This window comes from Rhinolophus sinicus, chromosome 16, assembly GCF_057876585.1.
Source record: "Rhinolophus sinicus isolate RSI-liver-muscle chromosome 16, RSI-T2T, whole genome shotgun sequence".
NCBI lineage: Eukaryota > Metazoa > Chordata > Mammalia > Chiroptera > Rhinolophidae > Rhinolophus > Rhinolophus sinicus.
In genome coordinates, this window is record NC_142516.1 from 20,726,032 (window position 1) to 20,749,475 (window position 23,444).

Consider the following 23,444-nt stretch of genomic DNA (forward strand, 5'->3'; position numbering starts at 1 on the left):
GTAAATCAAATCTGCTTCTGTGAAATATGACCAAGTGGAGAAAAAGAAGTAATGGTTTTATATGAAGTGCTTTACCCACACACAAAAAAAAAGGAAGAGAGAGAGAGAGAGAGAGAGAGAGAGAGAGAGACCCACAAAAAGGAAGGAAGGAAGGGAGGGAGGGAGGGAGGGAGGGAGGGAGGGAGGGAGGGAGGGAGGGAGGGAAAGAAGGAAGAAAAGAAAGAAAGAAAAAGGGGTAAAAAAAGTAAATTGCCCACAGATGGGATTACAACATGTGACTGATGACTATGACCCTGGACTCTTTCCACAGCTGGGTTCTTTATGTGAACGGCAAGGAAAAGATAACAGACTGTCCCTCCGTGAATGACGGCAGTTGGCATCATATTGCAATCACCTGGACAAGTGCTGATGGAGCCTGGAAAGTCTATATTGATGGGAAATTATCTGATGGTGGTTTGGGGCTCTCTGTTGGTGCGGCCATACCTGGTATGTGTTAGCAAAAGGAATATAATTCGATCAGACAGTAGAAGTTATGGTGCCTAGATGAACATCAAGTTTGCTAACTGTGTTGTCTTTGGTTTTAGACAAAGATCAATAGTTATCTCTTTTATTTACTACCCCCTGATAATCCAGACTGTAAATTATTAGAAGCTTTTCCTAGGTGAGCTGCGTGGCTCTCTGCAAGTAATGCCTTTTGGGTTTTTATTAAGACTACTAAGAAGCATGCTGAACTAACAATGGATAGTTACTGAACAGCCTTGCAAGAAGGAGATTAATTGCTGGTGTTTTTTGTTTGTTGGTTTTCTTTTGTGAACAGTGTACACAGTATACAAACATATCCATTATACTTGTACAAGCCAGAGCACTCGTAACAGCTATCTGTCTTTTACGCTCTCTTTCCAATAGAATTCAAACTCCCTTCTAAAAATACTTTTAGGAAAATATTCATAAAATTTTAGTTTGAAGGAATGCAAAACTATTGGGCAATCCAGGGTTCTCAGCATTGCACATGGCAATAAGCAAAGTCTGTCTAGATCCTTCTATGACATATGTCATATGTGGAGGAATGGTTGGCAGTTTCCTGTAGTAAATATGGAAACAAGTGTTACAACAGAAAGTGGCATTATCAAGTGAAGTGGGGTGGTAGTTTCTTTTTGTGCTTAATGTAGAATGTTCTCGTTTTCAACTATCTCTTCTCTGGGTACTGGGATTGCAGATGACTTTTATTTTCTTTATTCTTTTCTGATAGTTTCATAATGAGCATAATCTCATTTATGGTTCAAAAAAGCATTTCTATCTATAAAAAATTAAACCCTCATAAAAGAGTGAAAAGTAGGTTAAAGGAATAGGAAAAAAATACAAGAAAACTCAACGAGATGGTTGTCTGACCACAGCAGGAAGAATGAATTGGAGTCCATAAATATTGCAAAGCTCAACTGACAGAGCTTAATGAATGACTGGCTTCAGTTTGGATGACTGGGTTTATTAAAGAGTCTATAAGCTAAGATAGTAATTCTAGGGAAAGCACAATTATCAGAGCAGGAGTTGTGGGTGGAGATTCTATATTTGGTTTTAGACATAATGAGTTTAAATTCTAATCACAGGAATAATGCAGCTAAAAACATAAGTTGAGACAACTTTATATCAAATTGACAAAGTAATTTTTAGTACTAAGTTATCATTGGCAAGGATTCAGTGTGATGGACACTCTCCAAGAGTGCTGGCAGGTGTGAAAGCTGATACAACTTTTCTGAGAAGCAATTTAGAAACTTTCATCACGAGCCTTAGAGAAACCTTTGGATGTTACCAACAATTCAATTACCAAGAATCAAATATTTATGTATATTAATGTATTTATCTCAGTGTTTCCAAAAAGAAGCGGTTGTTTAATTAATTAAGCAAATTATGGATTGTCCGTTCATATAAAATAGCTATTATAACGTCACTCTACAGATGTTGATTGGCAGGTAAGTGAGATCAAATTGGGAGAGTAGTTGAAGGAAGAAGAGAGGAGGCCAGCGTGGACTCCTGGGCACATCAGCATCTAAGGGGCAGAGAATGGAGACTGAGCATGAGCATAAAGGTTCCAGGAGAACCAGGAGAGGATGCTGTCATGAGAACCAAGTGGAATCAGTCAGGCTCCTGGCAGGAAACAGGTGGCACATAGAAGGAAGGTAACTGAAGAGGTTAATGAAGGGACTATTTTCAAAGGTATGAGCAGGGTTAAGAGAACGAAAATATGATAGTAAAATACCCCATAACCAGCAACAATGGAAAGTCCTGAAGGATGGGCCTGAAGTGACAAAGAGTGGGAGTTGTCTGAATTTTGGCAAACCTGTAGTGATGGAGAGAAATCACCCAGCGGGAACAATGATGTTAGACAGGGAAAAGCAGCCACTGCCATCTGTTGCCTAGGAGGAAGGTGTCCAGGAAATTAAACTTGTCTTTCATCCCACTTTCACACCTCAGGCTGGTCCTTCCATTGGCCAGACGCAAACAAGCCTGAGGGAGAAGGAAACCAGATGGTACAGTCCATAGGTGTCAACCATTGGCACAAAGCAGAGTGGAGGTGGGTGAAGGGTAGCTCTGGAGAGACAGACACAGACAATCCAGTGTACCAGGAAGGAAGGACAATTTAATAGAATGAAATGGTCAGTAGAAACAGATGATACACAGAAGTAACCAGAGGTGAATATTGAAGAATTTTCATTACATCTGGTAATTAGACGGCCACTGGCAACTTTAGAAGGTTCCTTGGAATTAGTGGTAAATATTTAAGCATTGCAAGCTTAAGAATAAGAAGATAAAGAGCAACATCTGGTAGTCTGTCATGGAGGGTAATTTCATAGAAGAATGGGTGCAAAATAGTATTTACCTATTCTGTTAACAAAGTATTATATGCATATACATGTATTCATATAGATGATGTCAAATATTTATAAATCCAATATAATATTCTAAATCCCCTCCAACTAGTTTTTAAGTTGCTATATAAAACATTGAATTTGTCCTTCTTGATAAAACATGCAGTAAATGTAGGTAATTTAGCTTTCAGTAATTTTGCCTGATGTATTTATATTGGCTGTGCTTTTCATTGAGTTAGCATTTTGGAAATAACAGATAATCAGGCCAGTTTTCCTGGTTGTTTCTCTTCTTCTCTCTTTAGGTGGTGGTGCATTAGTTCTTGGGCAAGAGCAAGACAAAAAAGGAGAGGGATTCAACCCAGCTGAGTCTTTTGTGGGCTCCATAAGCCAGCTCAACCTCTGGGACTATGTCCTGTCTCCACAGCAGGTCAATTCCATTTTCAGTGTATGACAGTAATGAGATACAAAGGTACAAACCTAGTAAAAATGTGAACAGCCTAATGATGCCATATCTTATTGCAACCTCTGGGTTTTCGGAATTTACCACCAATATCATTTGATGCTATGGTCATAGACTAAGCCAGGCAGAGGTTATCTGTAGTAGCTTTCACTCCATCTCCTTTTCAGTTTCTTGGTGATGTTTTAATATTTTATTGGACATGATGATTTTATAAAATCTTGTAATTTCAGAGCTGGAGAGAATCATAGAGTATAATATTTCAAACTCCTCTGACTAACAATGCAGAAATTTAGGGCGGGCATAAGATCATAACACAGAGAGTAAAAAGATAAGCTTAATGGTTAAAGCCAATCGGCAGGTCTGGCCTGCGTTCAAATCCCAGTTTTATGATGAACTCACAGTGATAGTTTTGAACATGTTATTCCCTCTAAGCTTCAGTTTTCTTATCTATGAAAGATAAACAAACAGAACTGCACAGTGGGGCTTGGGCAGGATTGAAAATAATCCTGCATGTACTCGTATATGGTGGTATTGTTTGGCACATGGTAAAGGCCTAATAAATGTTTGCTATAAATGTTATCATCTCAGTGGTAGAACTTGTCTAAGTTTTCATTTCCTCAAGTTTAGATAAAGGATAGAAGACAGGAGAATGGAAAGGGAGAACCTCTCCAACACCTTAACAAACTGTAAAGATTTAGCCAATTCCTATGCGTAGAATTCAGAATTTCCAGCAACCATGAAACATTTGGGAAAGGCAATGATGGGGGTGGAGGAGAGAGAAAGAGGGAAGAGAACTTTCCTGTTGCCCCAAAATCATATCATACAAAAGTATGCTTCCCTCCACCCCACCCCCCAAATCTGCAAATGTTTATAATAGGACTAAATTAATATAACACTATCTCAGTGAAATAAGTGAGGTTTGTCTAAAGATGTGTTTTTAAACTTTCAGGTGAAATCATTGGCTACTTCATGCCCAGAGGAACTCAATAAAGGAAACGTGTTAGCCTGGCCTGATTTCCTGTCAGGAATTATGGGAAAAGTGAAGATCGATTCCAAGAGCATATTCTGTTCTGGTGAGTGTTTCCTTCTTCCATACACTCTGCTATCTCTCGACTACTATGGGGTTTTCTAGCAAAAGGAGACCATTTAAAATTCTCTACTGGTCAAATATTGTGTGCCTGTCAGTCTGTTGTTTAACTAGTAATTCACCTTTACCCTACGTTCACCCAAAGGATTTATGATTCCTTTAATACTTACATTCTGTATAACAAGGCACAAATTAATTGTGGAATAAACTTGGACAAAGGTAAAATAAGATTAAAAAAATAGAATGAGAAGAGGGATGGATACGGTTAATTTTTTAAATGCCCATCGAAGTCCCGTCCTCCTGTTTGAGATGGGTACTCCCTCCTCTGTGCGTCCTAGCTGCCATCTAGGGGTTGCACAGGGAGAACACCAATGGGTATTACAACCTGCACACTGAATAGTCAAATTCTGAATGATCAAAACTGCCTCCTACAATTCTGTATTTAAACAGATTTCTGAAGATGTCCTAGAACTCATGGTTTTTGATAACTTATAAGAACATTTCATTAATATTCCTAGAATGCTATTTTTTTCCTTTAAAAAATATTCAGCAGACTTTTGCTAAAAGAGAAAAAGTTGTCTCTTGACTCAAACAGGTGTTTTTCCTAGTCACTTTGCTTGCCAGTGATTTTAATATCAGTAGAATGGCTCTCAAATGCTGGTGTAACATAAGGTTTGAAACCCTTGACCTTGTGACACTCCACGCTGTTGCTGACAAGCTCTGTACCTGTGTTCTTGGCCCTCAGCTTGCCCACCTTTGGAAGGATCAGTACCTCATCTGCGAACTGCATCAACAGACTTAAAGCCAGGCTCCAAAATCAGTTTGTTCTGTGATCCGGGCTTCCAGATGGTCGGAAACCCTGTGCAGTACTGTCTGAATCAAGGACAGTGGACACAACCACTCCCTCGCTGTGAACGTGAGCTGTCATTTTGAAAGCATTTTAGTAGCTCTTGAAGCACATGGAAGCCGTAGCAACACTGTTCAGGAAAGCTAGACAAAAGTTAGACAACTTCACAGTAGCAAGCACAGCAAATATTCATTGTATACTTCCTTTGTGCAGTGAACTGTATGTGCTGGGTACCATGAGGGAAGTGGGAGATGACGATTCAAAGAGACCACCACCTGTAGCTACACCCCAGGTGGCACAAAGAACTGGGTGGCAGAGAAAGATAGCTCTGAGGGCCGAAGCCCAAAGGGAGACGGTTCATTGCTGGGTGGGGAAACAGGAAGAGATCTTGAGTTGGGTGCATCCATTCATTCATTTATTCAAAAAAATGTTTAAGTACCTAGAATGTGCTAGACACTGATCTAAGTTCTGGAGATGCAGCAGTTGGGTCTCTCTTCTTATGGAGTTTACATTGTAGTAGCAGAGGCAGAAAATAACATGTAAATTTAGTATTATTTATTTGTAGCAATAAGAATAGCAAGGGTCAGAAGTAAGGGCTCTAAAGAAAAGTGAAGCAGGGTAGGGAAATACAGAGTGAGGGGGTTGTGTAGAAGTAAGGCTGTTGTAGCTAGGATAATCAGGGAAGGTTCTCCATGGCATCTCTTCCCCCCCCACACACACACATATATTTATCTGTTTCTTGTCTCTCTACTCCCTCTAGAGAGGAAGCTCCATAAAGCAGGGATTTTGTTTGGTTCATTACTGTAAGTAACCTCAGCACGTAGGGTAGTGTCTAGCAGGTAGTAGGACCTCTATAAATATTTTTTAAATGAACGGATCTCATGCCTACTATGAGCCAGCAATACACTGGATGCTGAGGGCACAGGTATGGCTGCAGCCTGCTACCACCCCTAGAGCGCTCTTAATCTAATGTTCATACGCAGTAAAAAATTCATGCTTAACTCAACTTCTAGCTTAATTTAAATGAAATGTCCTTTCAGCATTTTGCCCCTAATATCGTTGTGTTCTTCCTGGTCACATTACAGGCATTAGCTGTGGGGTGCCACCCCCTTTGGAGAATGGCTTTTACTCGGCTGAGGACTTCCATGCTGGCAGCACAGTGACCTACCAGTGCAACAATGGCTACTATTTGTTGGGAGATTCAAGGATGTTTTGTACCGATAATGGGAGCTGGAATGGCATTTCACCCTCATGCCTTGGTGAGATAAATCTTGGCAATTACCTTGTTGGTTTATTCAGATTCCATTGGAGACCGTCATCCCAAATTCCTGAGCCCTCTCTCATGCATTCCTTTGTTAGCTTCATCTCATCCCAGTAAGCTCTGGGCAAACCATAGTGGCAAAGCAGCTGTCTGTAGAGGTGCCAAACACGTTTTAAATTTTTGCCAGGCTCCATAGTAAGAGTATCTTTATCTTTTTCTGTTCTACTTACCTACCTATAAACTAGGGAAATAATAGCTTTTATTGTGTATCTGCAATGTGATTATGACTTATATTTAAATGTGATAAAAACATGTATAGTGTTATACATTGATTTGTAATGATTTAAAAATATAAACAAATGTTTGCTACTAAGAAAAGTCAGGTTTACTATTTGTGATCTGTCTTCATTTCAGATGTCGATGAATGCGCAGTCGGGTCCGATTGTAGCGAGCATGCTTCTTGCCTTAACAGGAATGGATCCTACGTTTGCTGGTGTATCCCACCCTACACAGGGGATGGCAAAAACTGTGCAGGTACCTAGTATATATGTAACTGGGGAGTCTATTTCAATTTTTCATTCAACTATGTATATTCAACTACATATATTCTAACTGTGTGTTATTTAAACATAAGATCGTATTTTCAACTTCCAAGGAGAGATGGAGTAGATAAATCATTTTAAAAAGGACACATAAGTAAAAACTAAAGGTTCTTTAAATTAGCATTGTGACTCTCCCAACTTCCAATGCCTGAGCCCACTCTATCACCAGAATGTTGAAGAAATGCCTACAGAGTAGGAGAATAATAGAGCGGATTTAGAAATATAAGCAGTGACTTCCACTGCCTCCAGCAGAGCAAAGACGATGCTTCCTCACATCTTTGCTGGTATTTTGTCTCTGACTCAGCCACACAGAATTATACCATGGAAGAAAAAAATAGACATCTTGCCTTACCACGTCTCTATTTTCTTTTTGATAACTTTAATAATATTGGCCCGTCTCTCAATCCATTAATGTCTTTCTACATTTATCGTGGGAAAGCAACTACCAGAAAACAATAAAGAGATAGTCTCAAAATCAAGTCTTAACAATTACATTTACTTTTAGAGAGGGTTTCATTTAAAGTCCTTGGCTTTTATAGCCAAAATCATCTTCAGAATGGTTGAATCAATACTTCTTCCCCTTTTGAGAGTTCAAATATTATATTTACTCCTATTATTCAAAGCTAGTCCCAAATCTTCCTTTAACTTATTTCCCTTCCTAGAACCGGTAACTGACCCTAAATTTGCATAGAGTAGGTACTTACGATCTGCAGTCTGTTTAAAAAGTGAGGCTGCGAACTTCTCCTAAATGTGGTTTGATACATTCTTTATACCAGCCTGAGAGAATGTCAGTTACTCTTAAAAAGTGGGTGTGAGTTAGGGGAAGGAAGAGGGACTGAATCTCTTTTAAGTCCTGTCCTAGCATCACCACTATTTCTCCAATAAACAGCTCCCTTTTGAGCCAGATAAATTTTGTATATTTTTTGTTAGTCATTGATGTCTCAAAATATTTAAATGCCTATTAAATATATGTTCTGGTATAATCATTCAACGTATTCCTGGCTTGCATGCATCTCCCTTCAAAAGCTTTTTTTCTCAGGATTTAACTGGTACCTTACCAGTAGTGGGATTATTTTGCTGTGAGATCTTGCATGGTTGTGTGGTAGCCATTTATTGTATCACGAAAACTGTTTCTCTCTTTCAAGAACCTATAAAATGTAAGGCTCCAGGAAACCCAGAAAATGGCCGCTCTTTTGGTGAGATGTATACAGTGGGTGCCAAAGTCACATTTTCTTGTGAGGAAGGACACCAGCTGATGGGAGTAACCAAAATTACATGTTTGGAGTCTGGAGAATGGAGTCATGTGATACCATATTGTGAAGGTATGCTTAGTAAATTCCCCATGTTTATGGTGTTTGGCAATTCTAGAAATTTAAGGTGCAGAAATGTCAAGTGTTATGTTGTATCAATATTCTTTGTATTTAAACCCAAACTATTAGGCTTGTTTTTAAATATGACAAGAAAACCTAGAGCTCCCCTTGAACTTTTAGAGATTTTTGCACACACCAGCTAAAAAAAAGCAATGTTTTTTGTTTTTCCTCCTCTAAGCTATTTCTTGTGGTGTACCAGCTATTCCAGAAAATGGTGGCATTGATGGGTCAGCATTTACCTATGGCAATAAAGTAATATATAGGTAAGTGTCTAAGATTAAAACTATGTTTTAGAAGTTGTTGATGACATATTGGCAGTGATAGATACTAGAAGAAAGGGGGAAGAAGAACCTCAAAGGATGTTTTTGAATTAAGATGGAATTAATTGAATTCTGTGTAATGTGAAGAAATTGAATGCAATAATTTATCTAATGGTAGTCATATCTAGAATCGTTAAATCCCCTGACCAATAACCTTTTGTGGCCACCATCACCTCCTTGAGGTACTCTAAGAATGGACGCCATACAAGAAGACCCTGCAAACTAATGAGTATTCTTGGTTATAAAATGGAACTTTGGCTCCAAACACAGTATTTCAGGGACTTATACTAGACCAGACCACTCTCAAACCAAGAATTTTCTGTTTGCAGCTACTAAGCCATGACACAAACTGGAGGCAAGTCAAATCTTTAAACTTGTCACTCAGCAAGATCCTTGTGGGGAAGAACAGTATTAAACCTTGAAAAAAAATAATTTCAAAGCATTATTTCAGTAGGGAAAAAAGAACTCTTCCAATATGAGTAAATTCTCAATACTTATGAAGGTGTGGGCACAGATACAATAATCCAAAATAAAGCAAATCACATTTTGTAATTTTCCTTTATCTTCTTTAGGTGTAATAAAGGATATACTCTGGAGGGTAATAAAGACTCATCCTGTCTTGCTAGCGGTTCTTGGAGTCATTCTCCTCCTGTGTGTGAACGGGTCAAGTGTTCAAGCCCCGAAAACATCAATCATGGGAAATATATTTTGAGTGGGCTTACCTACCTTTCTACTGCATCATATTCCTGTGAGAGTGGATACAGGTAAAGTCCATAGACACCAGGCGAGCTTCCTACAATACCCTGTGAGTCATTATTTACTCATTAGGTTTCATTTGCATAAGTTTCTAAATGGAAAAGATATTCTCAAATTTGTATGCTTCCTGAGACCTAGCTTAGAGCAAATGTCCAGGGAAATAGTCCATCTAACTTGGACTCTGAGAGTTCTAGTTCAATTGCTATAAACATTTAGACATTAAACATGAAAGAAAAAGTATTGTGAAACAGAAGACAGTGCCTGGGCATTTTGGTAAATGGCTTACCAAGCTTATACTCAACACTGCATGGAATGTTATATAAAGCATGTCAAGATAAGGGCCTGGGTCCTTAATACTGTAAGGGGTTAATTTGATCAATGGTGTGTGTGTGTGTGTGTTTTCAAACAGAAGGGACAATAGAGAGAGTAAGGCTGTGATCAGACACTTGACCAACAGGATCTGAAGTAAAGCAGATCAAGTGAACAGAAAGTGGAGTGAGTAATACAGGCAATCAGAACCAGGTTGGCAAGCGAAGGTGGATAAGGCATGCCACAGGATGCGAAATTTGTGAAATCAAAGGACGACCAGAGGTCAAAGTCATGAACAACACAGTTCAGATCTAAGGCTCATGGCAAGGACACTGCCCGTTGTCCTCAGTTACCCTGAGTGTCTCCGTTATCCTGGGCATCTATCTGCTTTACCACTGGATCCTAGCCCGTCTGTTAACTCCTTCTCATCCAAGTAACCTAGTCACAAGGTCTGGAGTGCCCTACAACACTGCCAATGAGAACATTTTATTTTGCACTGAGTTGTTATGTTGTTTTAGCCCATTCATTGTTTCAAAGGGTCTGTAACCTGCTCAGGTTTCCCTTGCTTTTACATAAAGCAATAAAATATGAAGAAACTGTATATTTACGTATTCATATTCCTCAAGTGTCCTCTAGTCTCTTCTAAGTCCTCCCTATTTCGTCTCCGTAGAAGTAAATAAATAGCCAATGAAATAGGTGGTGTCCTTCTTCCCTGTAGTTTACAAGGCCCTTCCATCATTGAATGCTCAGCGTCAGGCAGCTGGGACAGAGCGCCCCCTACCTGTCATCTTGTCCTCTGTGGGGAGCCGCCTTCCATCAAAGATGCTGTCATCACCGGGAGTAACTTCACTTTTGGGAACACTGTGACTTACACTTGCAAAGAAGGGTGAGTAACTCAACCCTTTTGGGTGCTGCCAAGGGCATGGGTACTCCCTGACTATGGAATTGTGCTCCATTAAACACTCGATTGAATTTCCTGACAGCCAAAGCCAGAGAGAGCTTTATGCTCTTATTTCCTGACCATGAAAAGGGAGCATATTTTCACTTGGGAACAATGTTTTCCTGGAATTAGAGTAATTTATCAGATTAGGCCTCGAGTAACAGACATTGGGTAATGCAGGGCAAAATATCTTTATGCTTTAATTAAAGATGCAAAAAGCACATTCAAAGAGGCATTTGCAAACCTGAAGGCAAGCCTTTGAGTGACAACATAAAAATGATATGTCTGCAGGAATAAAAGATAACCAAATTTGGGTCATTTTTAATGATCTAATTTAATTCAGAGATAAAATTTGAAAAACCAGGAAGCAGATTACAAAGAGCTGTCACACTCATTGTTTCATTTGATCTTCACAAAACCCTGTGAGGTACAGGTTACTCTGGGATGGTGTTCTGCTGAGGGTCTCACACAGGCAATGAAGAATTGAGGGGTGATTGAGTCCCAGGTGATCTGGTTTTAAACATTTCATTGCTCATTTTTTCCCATGCTTTCTCAATAATTATTTTCACCATCAATAGCGCCTGAACACTCCAGATTCACCACCGTTACTTTTCACACAGCTTGAAGCAGCAACAGCAGGAGGGTTGCCATTTTTTGCGTTTGTATCTCAGCTCTGTCATTCACTAACTCTGTGGCCTTGGGAAAATTGTATAATCTTTCTGTGCTTCGATTGTCCTCAGAAAATGAGTTCATTAAAGATTTATACATTTTATGGAAATTGTGAGGAATACAATGATATAATGGTTGGCCTAACCATTAAAAAAATTCAACAAAATTTGCCATTACTGGAATACAAATGAGAGGGTACAGTTTCTATACTATCCTAGAAGTTGAAGTTCATTTCACCTGGATACAAGACTGTCCCACTAATATGGGACTGCCAGCAGGTGGCGACAACATTTTGTTGGAAAAGCTCTTAAGGGTCAAATACTTCTGAAAGCTTAACATTTTCTTAAGTGTAAAATAAGTTTTTAATATTAAAATATCAGTAGAGGAGTTGCTTTTGATGGCCCCACCGCTCCCCTGTAGATTGACTCATTAAAAACTGCTTCCTAATAAGCTCATAGGACTATTTAAGATTAATAATTTTTGAGATATCTTAGCAAATATAAATATCCCAAATAATAACTAGATATTGACAACTTGTTGGGGTTTTTTTTTTTTTATTTAAAAAATGAGGCATTGTCACCACATAACACTAGAAAATAAAAAGGTTATTTTTTTAAATTACCCAAAGATAAATGTTGCTGATATTATATTTCTTCCTAGAATTTTGCTTTGCATATATTTTTAGTATTAAATATCATGCTGTAAATAAAATTTACATTTTTATTCACAAATCATATATGTATTTTCATTACAAATCATTCACTTATACCATAAGAGTTCTTTGTCTGCCTTATATTAAGTCTACATATTATACAAAAGGCATTTATTAAAAGAAGCATTAAGTAATGAAAATTACAACAAATCTATATGTTTCTAGGAGAAGTTTACATTTTTCAAAGGACTTTCACGTGAATTATCTCATGTATTCCCTTCTGCAACAATGGGGGTTTGGCAGTATAAATATTACCCTACTTTATAATTAAGCATGAAGTACATGCTCTAGGCAAATAGACCTTCTGTGGGAGCTTTTTTTCTCATTGAAAAAATGGAAACCAAATCTACCCACCTAAGTCGCATAGCTGTTACAAGGTATGAGGCTATTTTTATAAAAGTTATTTATATACACATGAAGTACTATTAAAATATAAGTATAGCTTTATTATTTTGTGTATCATTGTTATATAAAGTGATGATATTTTAATGCTATGGGGGAAACTATCTTAGTTAATCAAATTAGTAGAAAGTACACACAGTAACAAATCACTACCACCCATATTTTTTTCTCTTAGGAAAGAAAAAAATCAATAACTATTAGGAGATAGTTTCATTTTTCTGAAAGTAAAACTTTCGGTGAGAGAAAGAATACTTATGCCCCTTTACATACACCTACTCCACTTCACGGTGCTATGAGGATAGCCGGACTGAAAGGAGAGCTGCTCATTTCTTTTTTCTGGCCAAGTGTCTAATGAAATATTTGAAAGACACAGAAAAGCACAAAAATAAATAAAATAATCTCTATTTAAAATTACCAGTTTATCCAATGCTAGGATAAAAGTGCGCTTTAAATATTTGCCACAGTTACTGTAGATCTCTCTTCATAAAAGAAATACAATTTACAGATATAACTAGAGGCCATTCTCATCACTTCCCCACTCTCCCCAAAGTAACAAATGTGCATTTTTGTCTCTATTCCATATGTATATCCCCATAAACAAATATTCTATTGCTATATGTTCTAATTTTTGTATATGTTGCTTCATATTCTATCCTTCTGAAGCTTGATTTATAGTTAACATTTTTTTTTACATTTATCTCTATTGATACATATAAATCAACAGCATTCATTTTTAAATGTTGTATAGTATTTCCTCATGAGAATGAACTATTTCTAAGTTGCCCATTTCCCTACTGGTAGAGGGTTGATTTATTTTAACTTCATTTGCTGAGGTAAGTTGTCCTTGCACATGTCTCCTGACATACAGGTAAGACTATCCCTGGCCTAGACAGGGTCATGGGATATGCATATTTTTAACATTATTAGATAGTACTTGATATTTATCAATTGTTTCCTTTATAGTTTATTTTCAGTATGTGCCAAATTTAAGAAATCCTTCCTATCCTGAGATTATACTCAGTATCTCTGCCTTCCTCCTGAACAGCTCAAAGATCTTGGAAAACATTGACTTCTATCACCCCACTCATGATAAATGTTTTACCGTTATCTATATTTTACTTCCCTCATAATTTATAACTTTCCAAATTAGTCATTTTTAATATAGTCAATGCTTATTTAGATTTACTCACATGTTAATTAATCTCATCACCATTGCTTTTTTTTGTATCCCACTCCTTCCTTTTAGACTAAATGTTTCTAATTCCTAAAGTATATCCTTTACATCTTTCTGTCAACAAGAATCAATGAGTTATATACAATCTTCATCTGCAAATAATAGTATTTTACCCTTGCTCTTGAATTATCATTTAGCTGAGTATACAAGTCTACATTAATAGTATTTTTTTCCGTAAACATTTTGAAGATACTGTTTCATTGCCTGTGACTTCTAATGTTGCTGTTGAGAATTCTATCATCAATCTAATTCAGTGGGTCTCCACCAGGAGCAATAGTGCCCTCCAGGGACATTTGCAATGTCTGGAGACATCTTTGGTTGTCACATTTGGGGAAAGGTGCTACTGCATCAAGTGAATAGAGTCCATGTATACTGCTAAATATCCTACAACACACTGGACAAGCCCCCACAACAAAGAATTGTCTGGTCCAAATGTTAATAGTGTTGAGATTGAGAAACTCTTGTTGAATTGTTGTTCTCTACACATAATGTCTTCTCCCTGTCATAATTTTCAAAATTTTTCTCTGTTACTCTGGTATTTCTTTATGATAGGACTAACTGTATTTATCACTGTTCATCTTGTTCAGGACTCATTGCACTTCTCATATCTGAGGATTAATATCTTTCACCAATTTAAAAATATTCCCATCCATTTTCACATCAAATATTCCCTCTTCTTCACTTTCTCTTTTCTCTTTCTGTAAGTCTTATTAGATATACATTGTACCTTTTCTTTCTATTTTCCATGTTTATTAACCTATCACATTTTCTAACTCTTTATAAACTTGTGTTGCATTTGGGTAATTTCCTCACATATTTCTTCCAGTTCACTAATTTTTCTTTCTACTCTCTGTACTGTGCTTTTGAATGTGTGCATTAATTTGAAATTTTTTAATTGTCTATATTTTTAGAATTTCTATTTAGTTTTCAAATATTTCTTTTTGCGTAGTCTTTTTAAATAAAAATTTGAGTCTTTTTGTCCTTTATTATTTCAACATATTTATTTCACATTTTTTATATTGCAGACCATTTTTCTATTATCTCAATTTACTGGTGCTATAATGTTGCTATTTGGTCTGTGTGCTGATCCATTCATGATGGAAAATATGCTTGTGTATGTTTTATAATTCCAGATTTGTCTTTACGGTATACAGGCCTGTTTTATTAATTTATTTGTGTCCCTTATGGTCTGACTATGTGTATTATTTTTTCTACCAAGAGCCCCAGGAATATCACCAGCCAAGAATCTAATTTTACATTTATTTATCAGTTTGAAAGCTTTCCAGACAATGTAAGTGGTATAAATTCCACCCTCAAATCCACCTGGGGACTGATACCTTAACAGGGACTTTGTTTTTCCACCCAGAGTCCTGGCAAATACATAGATTTCACTTGTCATATCAGAATTTTTCTAGTGAATATTCTTTCAGTGAATGTCCTTCCAGAACATAAATTTATGCCAGAGACTCAGCTATTACTCTGTTTAAACTCCAAGGCTGTATTTCCTATCCTGTCTTCCCGTCCAATGCAAGGACAGGCACAGCATTCATTCACAGGCTTGCTTTTCTTTTTGTAATTTTCTCTTCATTTTGGGCACATGGAGATTTCTTTTCTCATCAACTCAGTTACACATTTAAAATATGTTTGTTGTATGTCATCAAGTGTTATACAGAGAGGGTTTTCAGACTATGTTGTAACCAGAATTAGGGTCAGCTCTCATCCTTCTCTCTTTCTTCACTCCTTTTCTATTTCTTACCCCAAGGGATTATTGGCGCATGTCAACATGCGTTGAGTCTTGTTCTATTCCAGGGTGGCATCACTGCGTTCATGTCATGATTTTGTGTAATGGATCCTTTCCTGTTGTCTCTTTTCACTTCCTTAGATGCTGCTGGCCTGATAAGAGGGTTAAGGACTATTTTCCTCCCCAGCCCTCTGAACCTCTCTCTTCTCCCTTGGGGCTGCCTGACTCAGGCCACTGTGTACGCTACCCAGGCCTGCTTATTGCATGTACATACACACGTTCTTGCTTCAATCTCACTGTTTTTCCTTTTTATATTGGTGTTATGTTTTGCATGGGCCTTTCCTTGAATTAAGGGAGAAAGATCCACTCTCAAGCTTAGGATAGAAGAGTAGATACTTTAGGAGACTAGAGTTATAAGATGAATGCCAAGGAAGGAAAGAAGCAAGAAGTCTCATTTCTGCCTCCTGCCTTAAACTTGGGCTTTCAAATCCAACTTTTATCAAAACATTGCACTGGGAGTTTTTACCTGATTGCCCAGATTAACGAAATTATCACTTCTTTCCCATTTTCCTTTTCTTTTTTTTTAAATTTATTGGGGTGACAATTGTTAGTGAAATTACATAAATTTCAGGTGTACAATTCTGTATTACATCATCTATAAATCCCACTGTGTGTTCACCACCCAGAGTCAGTTCTCCTTCGATCACCATGTATTTGATCTCCCTTACCCTCATCTCCCACCCCCCACCCCCCTTACCCTCTGGTAACCACTAAACTATTATCTGTGTCTCTGAGTTTTTGTTTCTCATTTGTTTGTCTTGTTCTTTTGTTGTTTCCCATTTTCCTTTTCATCCTGTGTGCACACGCTTCTTGGTGAGAAACTCAGAGGAAAAGAAGGGTCATTGACATCTCAAAATCCTTGTAGAATGTCTCCCTTTTGATTCTTCTCAAATACAGACTTTTAAATGCAATTCCTGAATATGCTAAGATAAAATTTTGATCATTGTTTTTCATTGAAAACAGTTGTTTACTGATACAGATATATACTTTCTATTGCTATTATTGTATTGTCGCTCTTTTAAGATCTAATATGCTGCTCTCAAGCTTCTTTTTAGGTTCTTCTTCTAAAACAAGAAGGGTTAATAACCCACTTGGGAGCCCACTCAGAAAGCTTCCAGGCACATGTTCATTAGTAGGCTTCCACTCAGTGTGCAAATCAAATCACTGAAAATTGCATCTTAAGATTACTTTGCCCATTTTCAAAGGATTTTTCATTATTATTCCAGAAATATGCTGATGTATTACAACCAGTTCATCCTAAGATGTGTTTATTTATGGCATCACTGTAATACTGATGTGCCATTTTTCTCTGGAATTATGAGGTAAAACAATTTGTTTTATAATACGTATGGCCTATTTTAAATAACACTCTGCTAGAGTGTGTCCCATGTCTCATGAATGAGAATACAAAATGTCACACAGAATATAATTAAATATTCTAACATTTTAGATTTGTACCAATTCCAATGTTTCTTGCTCTGGTTGCCAACATTTATAGGATGACATATCTCACCATCTGTATAAAACTTTATCATTTTTAAAGTGATTCTTTAAATAAGCAGTGGCATATGTCCTTCCGAAATCTTAACATATTCAGATATCTAACATAGTGAAATGGTACAGCAATTTGATCAGAGACCAGTTATAGTTCTATCTAGGTAATAGCAAACAATTAATTGCCTTTTTTTTTTTTGATCATTCATAAAAGATATTTTTCTTTAGCATCTTAAAAGACTAACTGATGTATTTTAGAAGGTAGTTATTTTTAATAAACCTCTATCCCCATCTTCATTGAATATGGATCTAGTCTAAAGCACTGGCTTTAGTTCCACCTCTTGAACCACCTCTGTAAATTTCTCTGCTTCTCTGAAATGCCAGGCATTCAAGGATTGATAGCTTGGTACCAAGGTTCTCCTACAAATGGATCATCAAAGCTAATTGGGAGGCTTCAGTAAGGGATCCCAGCCCCCTCACACATTTCCACGACTGAAACACGATTCTCTACTCTGGCTAGGGTGCCAAGCATCCTCCTTTGGAAGTGAAGGTGTGGGGAGACTGACGTTCCAGCCAGCTCACTCTCAGATCCACACTTCTCTTTCTCATACATAAACATGATTCCAAGTCTGTTCACTCTCAGAGTCACTCTCCTCTGAGCCTATTTCAATAGGTGTATAGCCCTTTTTGAATTGTAATCCCAGAGCTGACTGCACACTGACACATGCAAATTAGAATATAACTGCAACCGAGATAACACCGAATCTAGGGACTAGCACATGGTATTTAAAAGATGAATATTTGTTTCATTTCTCTTCTTTTCTTTCTAGATAAGGTAGTTTCTAGAAATGCGGTAACTCTTTTAAGGATCTCACCAATGACTCATTCATCTTATGTTCAATGAAACTCTAGGTGTTTCATGTTGACTGCCACTAAGCTAGGTTTTCCACTTGTGCAATTTTTCTTTATTATCTATGTGTAGGACCTTCTATTTTGTCTTTATTAAATATTGCCTTGGAGAATTAGAAACATTGAACAGGCCTGTAAAAAAGCCCTATTTCCTATCTTATAGTTATGTGTTACTTACAAACTGATGGCTGTCTGGGCTAAGAACAGAGCTTTACTGCATTTATAAGATACGAAACTCCCACTTGGCTTATTTCTATTAATCAATACTCTTTGAGGCATATGGTTAATAAACCACTTAAATAGCTTTCTGTTCTAGTGACATTTTGTTGATAAAATCTTATGAGATTCTTGTCAGAAACCATTTCCAGTTAATCTGTGCCTGCTACATCTTTACTCATCAACCATCACAACCTGTCAAAAATACGCAATTCCAGTGATCACACTCCCTTTTCCAGGTGTTCATATGCTCTTCCTAACTATTCATAAGTTCCCAGAATGCCTCAGCTGTATTATATCCCCACTTCTTTGCTCATGTTACTTTTCTGCCTTGAATGATTCCTTTTCCACTTCTCTCATGACCCCGTTCAAAAGCCATTTAATCGATGAGGTCTTTTGTTCCCTTCCCATTCTTCAGGTAAAATCAATCATTTCTCCTTTAAGCAGCCACTTTAGGTGTGAAGGAACCTACAATGCATCAGGTAGTGGGCGCAGGGTAAATAAGTAAATGCCCTGGCATCGCATCTGTGCACTAAGCGAGTGATTATTAGCACATAGCACGGCCCTTAAATTATTTAATGAAGGACTAAATGTTGACTTGAGAGTCATAAAGAAAATTCGGGATCTTAGGTCAGAGAAATAGTATAGGTTGTAAGAAGTTCTGGGTAGTATAAAAAATGTATCCTGTAAATTCGTTTATTCAAAATATATGTATTTAGTGGTAATTTTCTATGACATTACAGAAGAGCTTTGTTATAATTCTCCACTAGTTGGTGGAGATTTTCCAAAGATTGGGAGTCAGAAGTCTAACAAAGTACGGCCAAATTACAAAGCACAGTTCTTGTGTCCTTAAGGCTTTGAGGAATGAGGAAGGTTCCGGAGGCAGATGCTTCTGGTCCCATGAAATAAAGGAAGCATTTTATAGATGGTGTAATGGATCCTAATAGATCACAGATGTCTCAGGAGATGTCTGTGAACTTCAGCCAATGAAATATGCTAGCAACATCAAGGGTGCTGTGAAAATAAGGATACGTGTGCAAAGGATGGATCAAAGTGTGCAAAGGATGTAAATTGTGCTATAAACCATCTGGAGCCTCTGCAAATAGAACTTTTACCCCAAGCACATACTACACAGGAGTAGTAGAATCTGGGCACTCAGACCTAAGATAATGGATTTTTTAAATAATAAAATTATGGTTTTAGCATATTGTCTTTGTATACCTTCGTGGATCTTCTAAGACAGAAGCCATCTAAAAATTGATTAGATTCAGATTCTTATACAAAGAACTGCGCTTGTCCAAAACAATGAATTCTGCAGACCTTAACTGGAGATGGAGCTCAGCTACTGAGAAGGTCTGACAGTATTCTTTTTGAGACCATAGCATGATATACAACCATAGGTAGGGTGGATGCACACACTTCCTCTGATGCTCTATCATTTTCCCTTGGTCTCTCTGTTTCCTATAGATTTCATAAATCTTGCCAGCTAGGGTGAAGGAATTTGAACCCCTCTATAATAGCTGATCTCTTAATAAAACTCAAGGGAACCTCAGGAGAATGTGCTAGCTAATGACTTAAAAATCTTTGCTGAAGGGTGGGTCAAATAATTTGTAGTTGAAACAGAGCACTGCAGTTTCCACGGGACACCCACAAATTGTGGTCTAACCTACCTCATTTTAAAAAGAGAGACAGAGCAATGTCATCGAAAAGGTTTAAGTATAAACTAAATTCACGTGCTAACTCTGCTGCTTGCAGCTGTGTGACTCTGGCAGGTTCCTTAACCTGTCTAAACCACCATTTATTCATCTGTAAAATGAAATTAACATGTCTAAATAGGATTAAATTAGGTGCTCAATTATTTCAGTCCCTTTACCCTTCATTAATATCAAAATGACGAACCGATCAGGTGTTCGAAATTACTTTAAAACTCTGTCATCTTTCCCTTCAGTAAGAAAGTGGGAATGAAAATAAGAATGACTCAAAAAATTTATTCTAGTACTGCACATTCTACTGTTTTGTTCTATTCATTGAGAGAGCAGGAGAGTATTTTAAGATTTTTTGTTAGTTATCAATCTGTCATCATATATGGGCAACCACCTTGTGCATAAAGACTGCGAGTTATTTTTTTTCTTTTTCATTAGTTTCAGGTGTACAAAACAATGTGATAGTTAGGCATTTCACCCCTCACAAAGTGATAACCCTCTCCCCCAATCTATTGCCCCTCTGACATCATATATATCTATTATAATTCCATTGACTCTATTCCCTATACTATACTGCATATCCCATGAATATATATATATACATATTTATATATAGACATATATAAAATTATAGTTGACATACTGAGAGTTATTAAGCAAAATTTATTCATACTGGTTGAATAGCAGAGCCATATGCCGAACACAACTTTTAACACTAACCACATAGTTAAGGGTTTAGGAAACATTGGAGACTGAAATTATAATCACTGTTTAAAGTTCATTGAGTGTAAGTGTATAACTATGAACTCTGTGTAGACTACATACGGCTCATCAGAGATTGTTTCAAAGACCAGTGATAAAATCAACCAACTGAAACCATCTAAAGACAGATGAAGTGCCAATTTTGGATTGAGTTAAACAGGACTGTAGCTTACCCCTGATTTTGATTTTTAAAGAAATGTGTAACAATTTGTAGAGTTCCTTAAGTAGAAATAATCTTAAATACATTTCCCTTTCTGAATGAGATTAATACTAATATCAAGGTATATTTCTATATTTCAGATAAAAGTCATCTGACCATAAGCCCAATATTCAAATATTAAATATTATTTTAAAGAGTAAAGAATAAAAGTAAAGTTATTGTTGGAGAGAAGATACAAATAAAAGCAGAATAAGAAGATGTAAACACCTTTTCTCAAATACTATCCTTACTGTTTATTTCTCCCCCATCTCATAGCTATACCCTTGCTGGACCTCACACCATTGAATGCCTGGCCAGTGGCAAGTGGAGTGGAAGTAACCAGCAGTGTCTGGCTGTCTCCTGTGATGAGCCCCCCCACGTGGACCACGCCTCTCCAGAGACTGCTCATCGGTTATTTGGAGACATTGCCTTCTACTACTGCTCGGATGGTTACAGCCTGGCAGACAATTCCCAGCTCCTCTGCAATGCCCAGGGCAAGTGGGTTCCCCCAGAAGGCCAGGCCATGCCCCATTGTATAGCTCATTTCTGTGAAAAACCCCCATCTGTTTCCTACAGCATCTTGGAATCTGTGAGCAAAGCGAAGTTTTCAGCAGGCTCAGTTGTGAGCTTCAAATGCATGGAAGGTTTTGTACTGAACACCTCAGCAAAGATTGAATGTCTGAGAGGTGGGCAGTGGCACCCTTCCCCCATGTCTATCCAGTGCATCCCCGTGCGGTGTGGAGAGCCACCAAGCATCATGAACGGCTATGCGAGTGGATCAAACTACAGTTTCGGGGCCATGGTAGCTTACAGCTGCAACAAGGGGTTCTACATCAAAGGGGAGAAGAAGAGCACTTGTGAAGCCACAGGACAATGGAGTAGCCCCATACCCACATGCCACCCTGTATCTTGCAATGAACCACCTAAGATTGAGAATGGCTTTCTGGAGGTAAGAGACTGACTAGCAAATGGTCCCTGGCTTTCATCACTTTCAGGGCCAGCCAGTGTGGCTAACCCAGGATTCCAAAGCATGGGCAGTGAACAGACTAACTGTTAAAAAAACAGAAGTAGCTAAATCTATAGGTGGTAAATATTGGAGAAAATGTGGTAGAGATATGAATCCTTTTAATATATTAGCTTTCTGCATTCTACTAGTATGTAGACATTTGAAGCACTTTGTAGCAATATCTTAGCCCTTAGCTATTGTTAAAATAAACCAATTTTAATAAAATACTATTTTGATTTATAGAAGAAGCTATTCCAAGATGGATGTATACTTTATTTTATGGAAATAAATCAGGGTCTAAATGGAACCTAGAGAACTCTATTATCAATTCTAATTTTTATATAAATAATGGGATAAACTATTTGCTATGATGCAGTTTTTGCAACCTTCTTTTAGTGGGTCTAAAGGTAATTTCACCATGATGAGCAAAGGGTTAAGTTAGGCCCACACATGTCCTGCTTTTACGATAATATGCGTCTTCTCATTAAGTTCATCAAAAAAACAGGAATGAGAATCTATTCCCCAAAGTCAAGGGCAATTTTAAGTAGACAATATTCTATTAGGTAGGTGCAAAAGTAATTGCAATTTAAAAAGTTAAAAATAATTGCAAAAGCCGCAATTACTTTTGCACCAACCTGATAATTAAATACTCTTTAAAAACCCATGCACATATAATACCTTTTCTCCTGTACATTAAAAAATAACAAAACAACAGTAAAATTTTATTTAAGACTTTTGCTCAGATACATTAGCTTTCCATTGCAAGAGGATGTATAATATATGAAAGGAGGCTTTATTCATTTAACAAGTATTTCTAGAGCTCCTACTAGGTGCCAGGTACGTATTGAAAATCTAGTATTTAACAATACAGATTAGGCCTGTGATGACATGGTGCTTACGTGCATGTGGGGAATAAGTAAATAAGTAAATACAACAAATAATTAAGTCCGAATACTAAGAAGCTCATTACAGCACAGAAACTCAACTTCACCATTATCATTAACAAGGAACCATGATAATCTTTGAAAGGTTTCATAACTCACTCATCTTCTGTACTACCTAAAAATGACCTGTTATTATACACTTATTTATTTGAATTTTGAGATCACGATTATTAAATTTTCTGTTTAAAAGATGAAATAGTGCTTTTATTTCCCTTCTGTCTGTTTTAGCAGCAATTTTTTTTTTAAGTATATTAAGAACGAACGCCAAACTCTGACAGTACTCTTAGGACCATATCCATGAAAAATATTTTTTGGACTTTTTTTATCCAACAAAATGCACAAATAAATGTATGTTTGTGTGTTTCATTTTCTGTGATTAAAACAACAAACTGTAGTATTGCTTTGGTCAACAAGATTGTTTTCACTTACAAAATAATTTATAATGTTCAGTATTGCTCTATCAATTCAATTGATTTATAATCAATCAATCAAAAGACAATTGATCAAAAAAAAGACAATTGATCTTTTACTTATGGGTTCAGCACTGTGGTAAACATTTGTGCAGTAGGGATTATCT

At 37.2% G+C, this 23,444-nt stretch overlaps 1 protein-coding gene across 1 annotated transcript in view; it reads left to right on the plus strand.

Moving 5' to 3' along the window:
- SVEP1 (sushi, von Willebrand factor type A, EGF and pentraxin domain containing 1) overlaps window positions 1-23,444 on the plus strand; it is a 151,042-nt gene that overhangs the window by 96,582 nt on the left and 31,016 nt on the right. Inside the window, exons 27-37 of the mRNA XM_019749535.3 lie at window positions 311-486; window positions 3,167-3,291; window positions 4,274-4,397; window positions 5,157-5,327; window positions 6,344-6,517; window positions 6,934-7,053; window positions 8,267-8,443; window positions 8,670-8,754; window positions 9,384-9,575; window positions 10,595-10,762; window positions 21,194-21,866. Of these exons, the coding sequence (XP_019605094.3) occupies window positions 311-486; window positions 3,167-3,291; window positions 4,274-4,397; window positions 5,157-5,327; window positions 6,344-6,517; window positions 6,934-7,053; window positions 8,267-8,443; window positions 8,670-8,754; window positions 9,384-9,575; window positions 10,595-10,762; window positions 21,194-21,866 (2,185 nt within the window). The remainder of the gene's footprint in view (window positions 1-310; window positions 487-3,166; window positions 3,292-4,273; window positions 4,398-5,156; window positions 5,328-6,343; window positions 6,518-6,933; window positions 7,054-8,266; window positions 8,444-8,669; window positions 8,755-9,383; window positions 9,576-10,594; window positions 10,763-21,193; window positions 21,867-23,444) is intronic.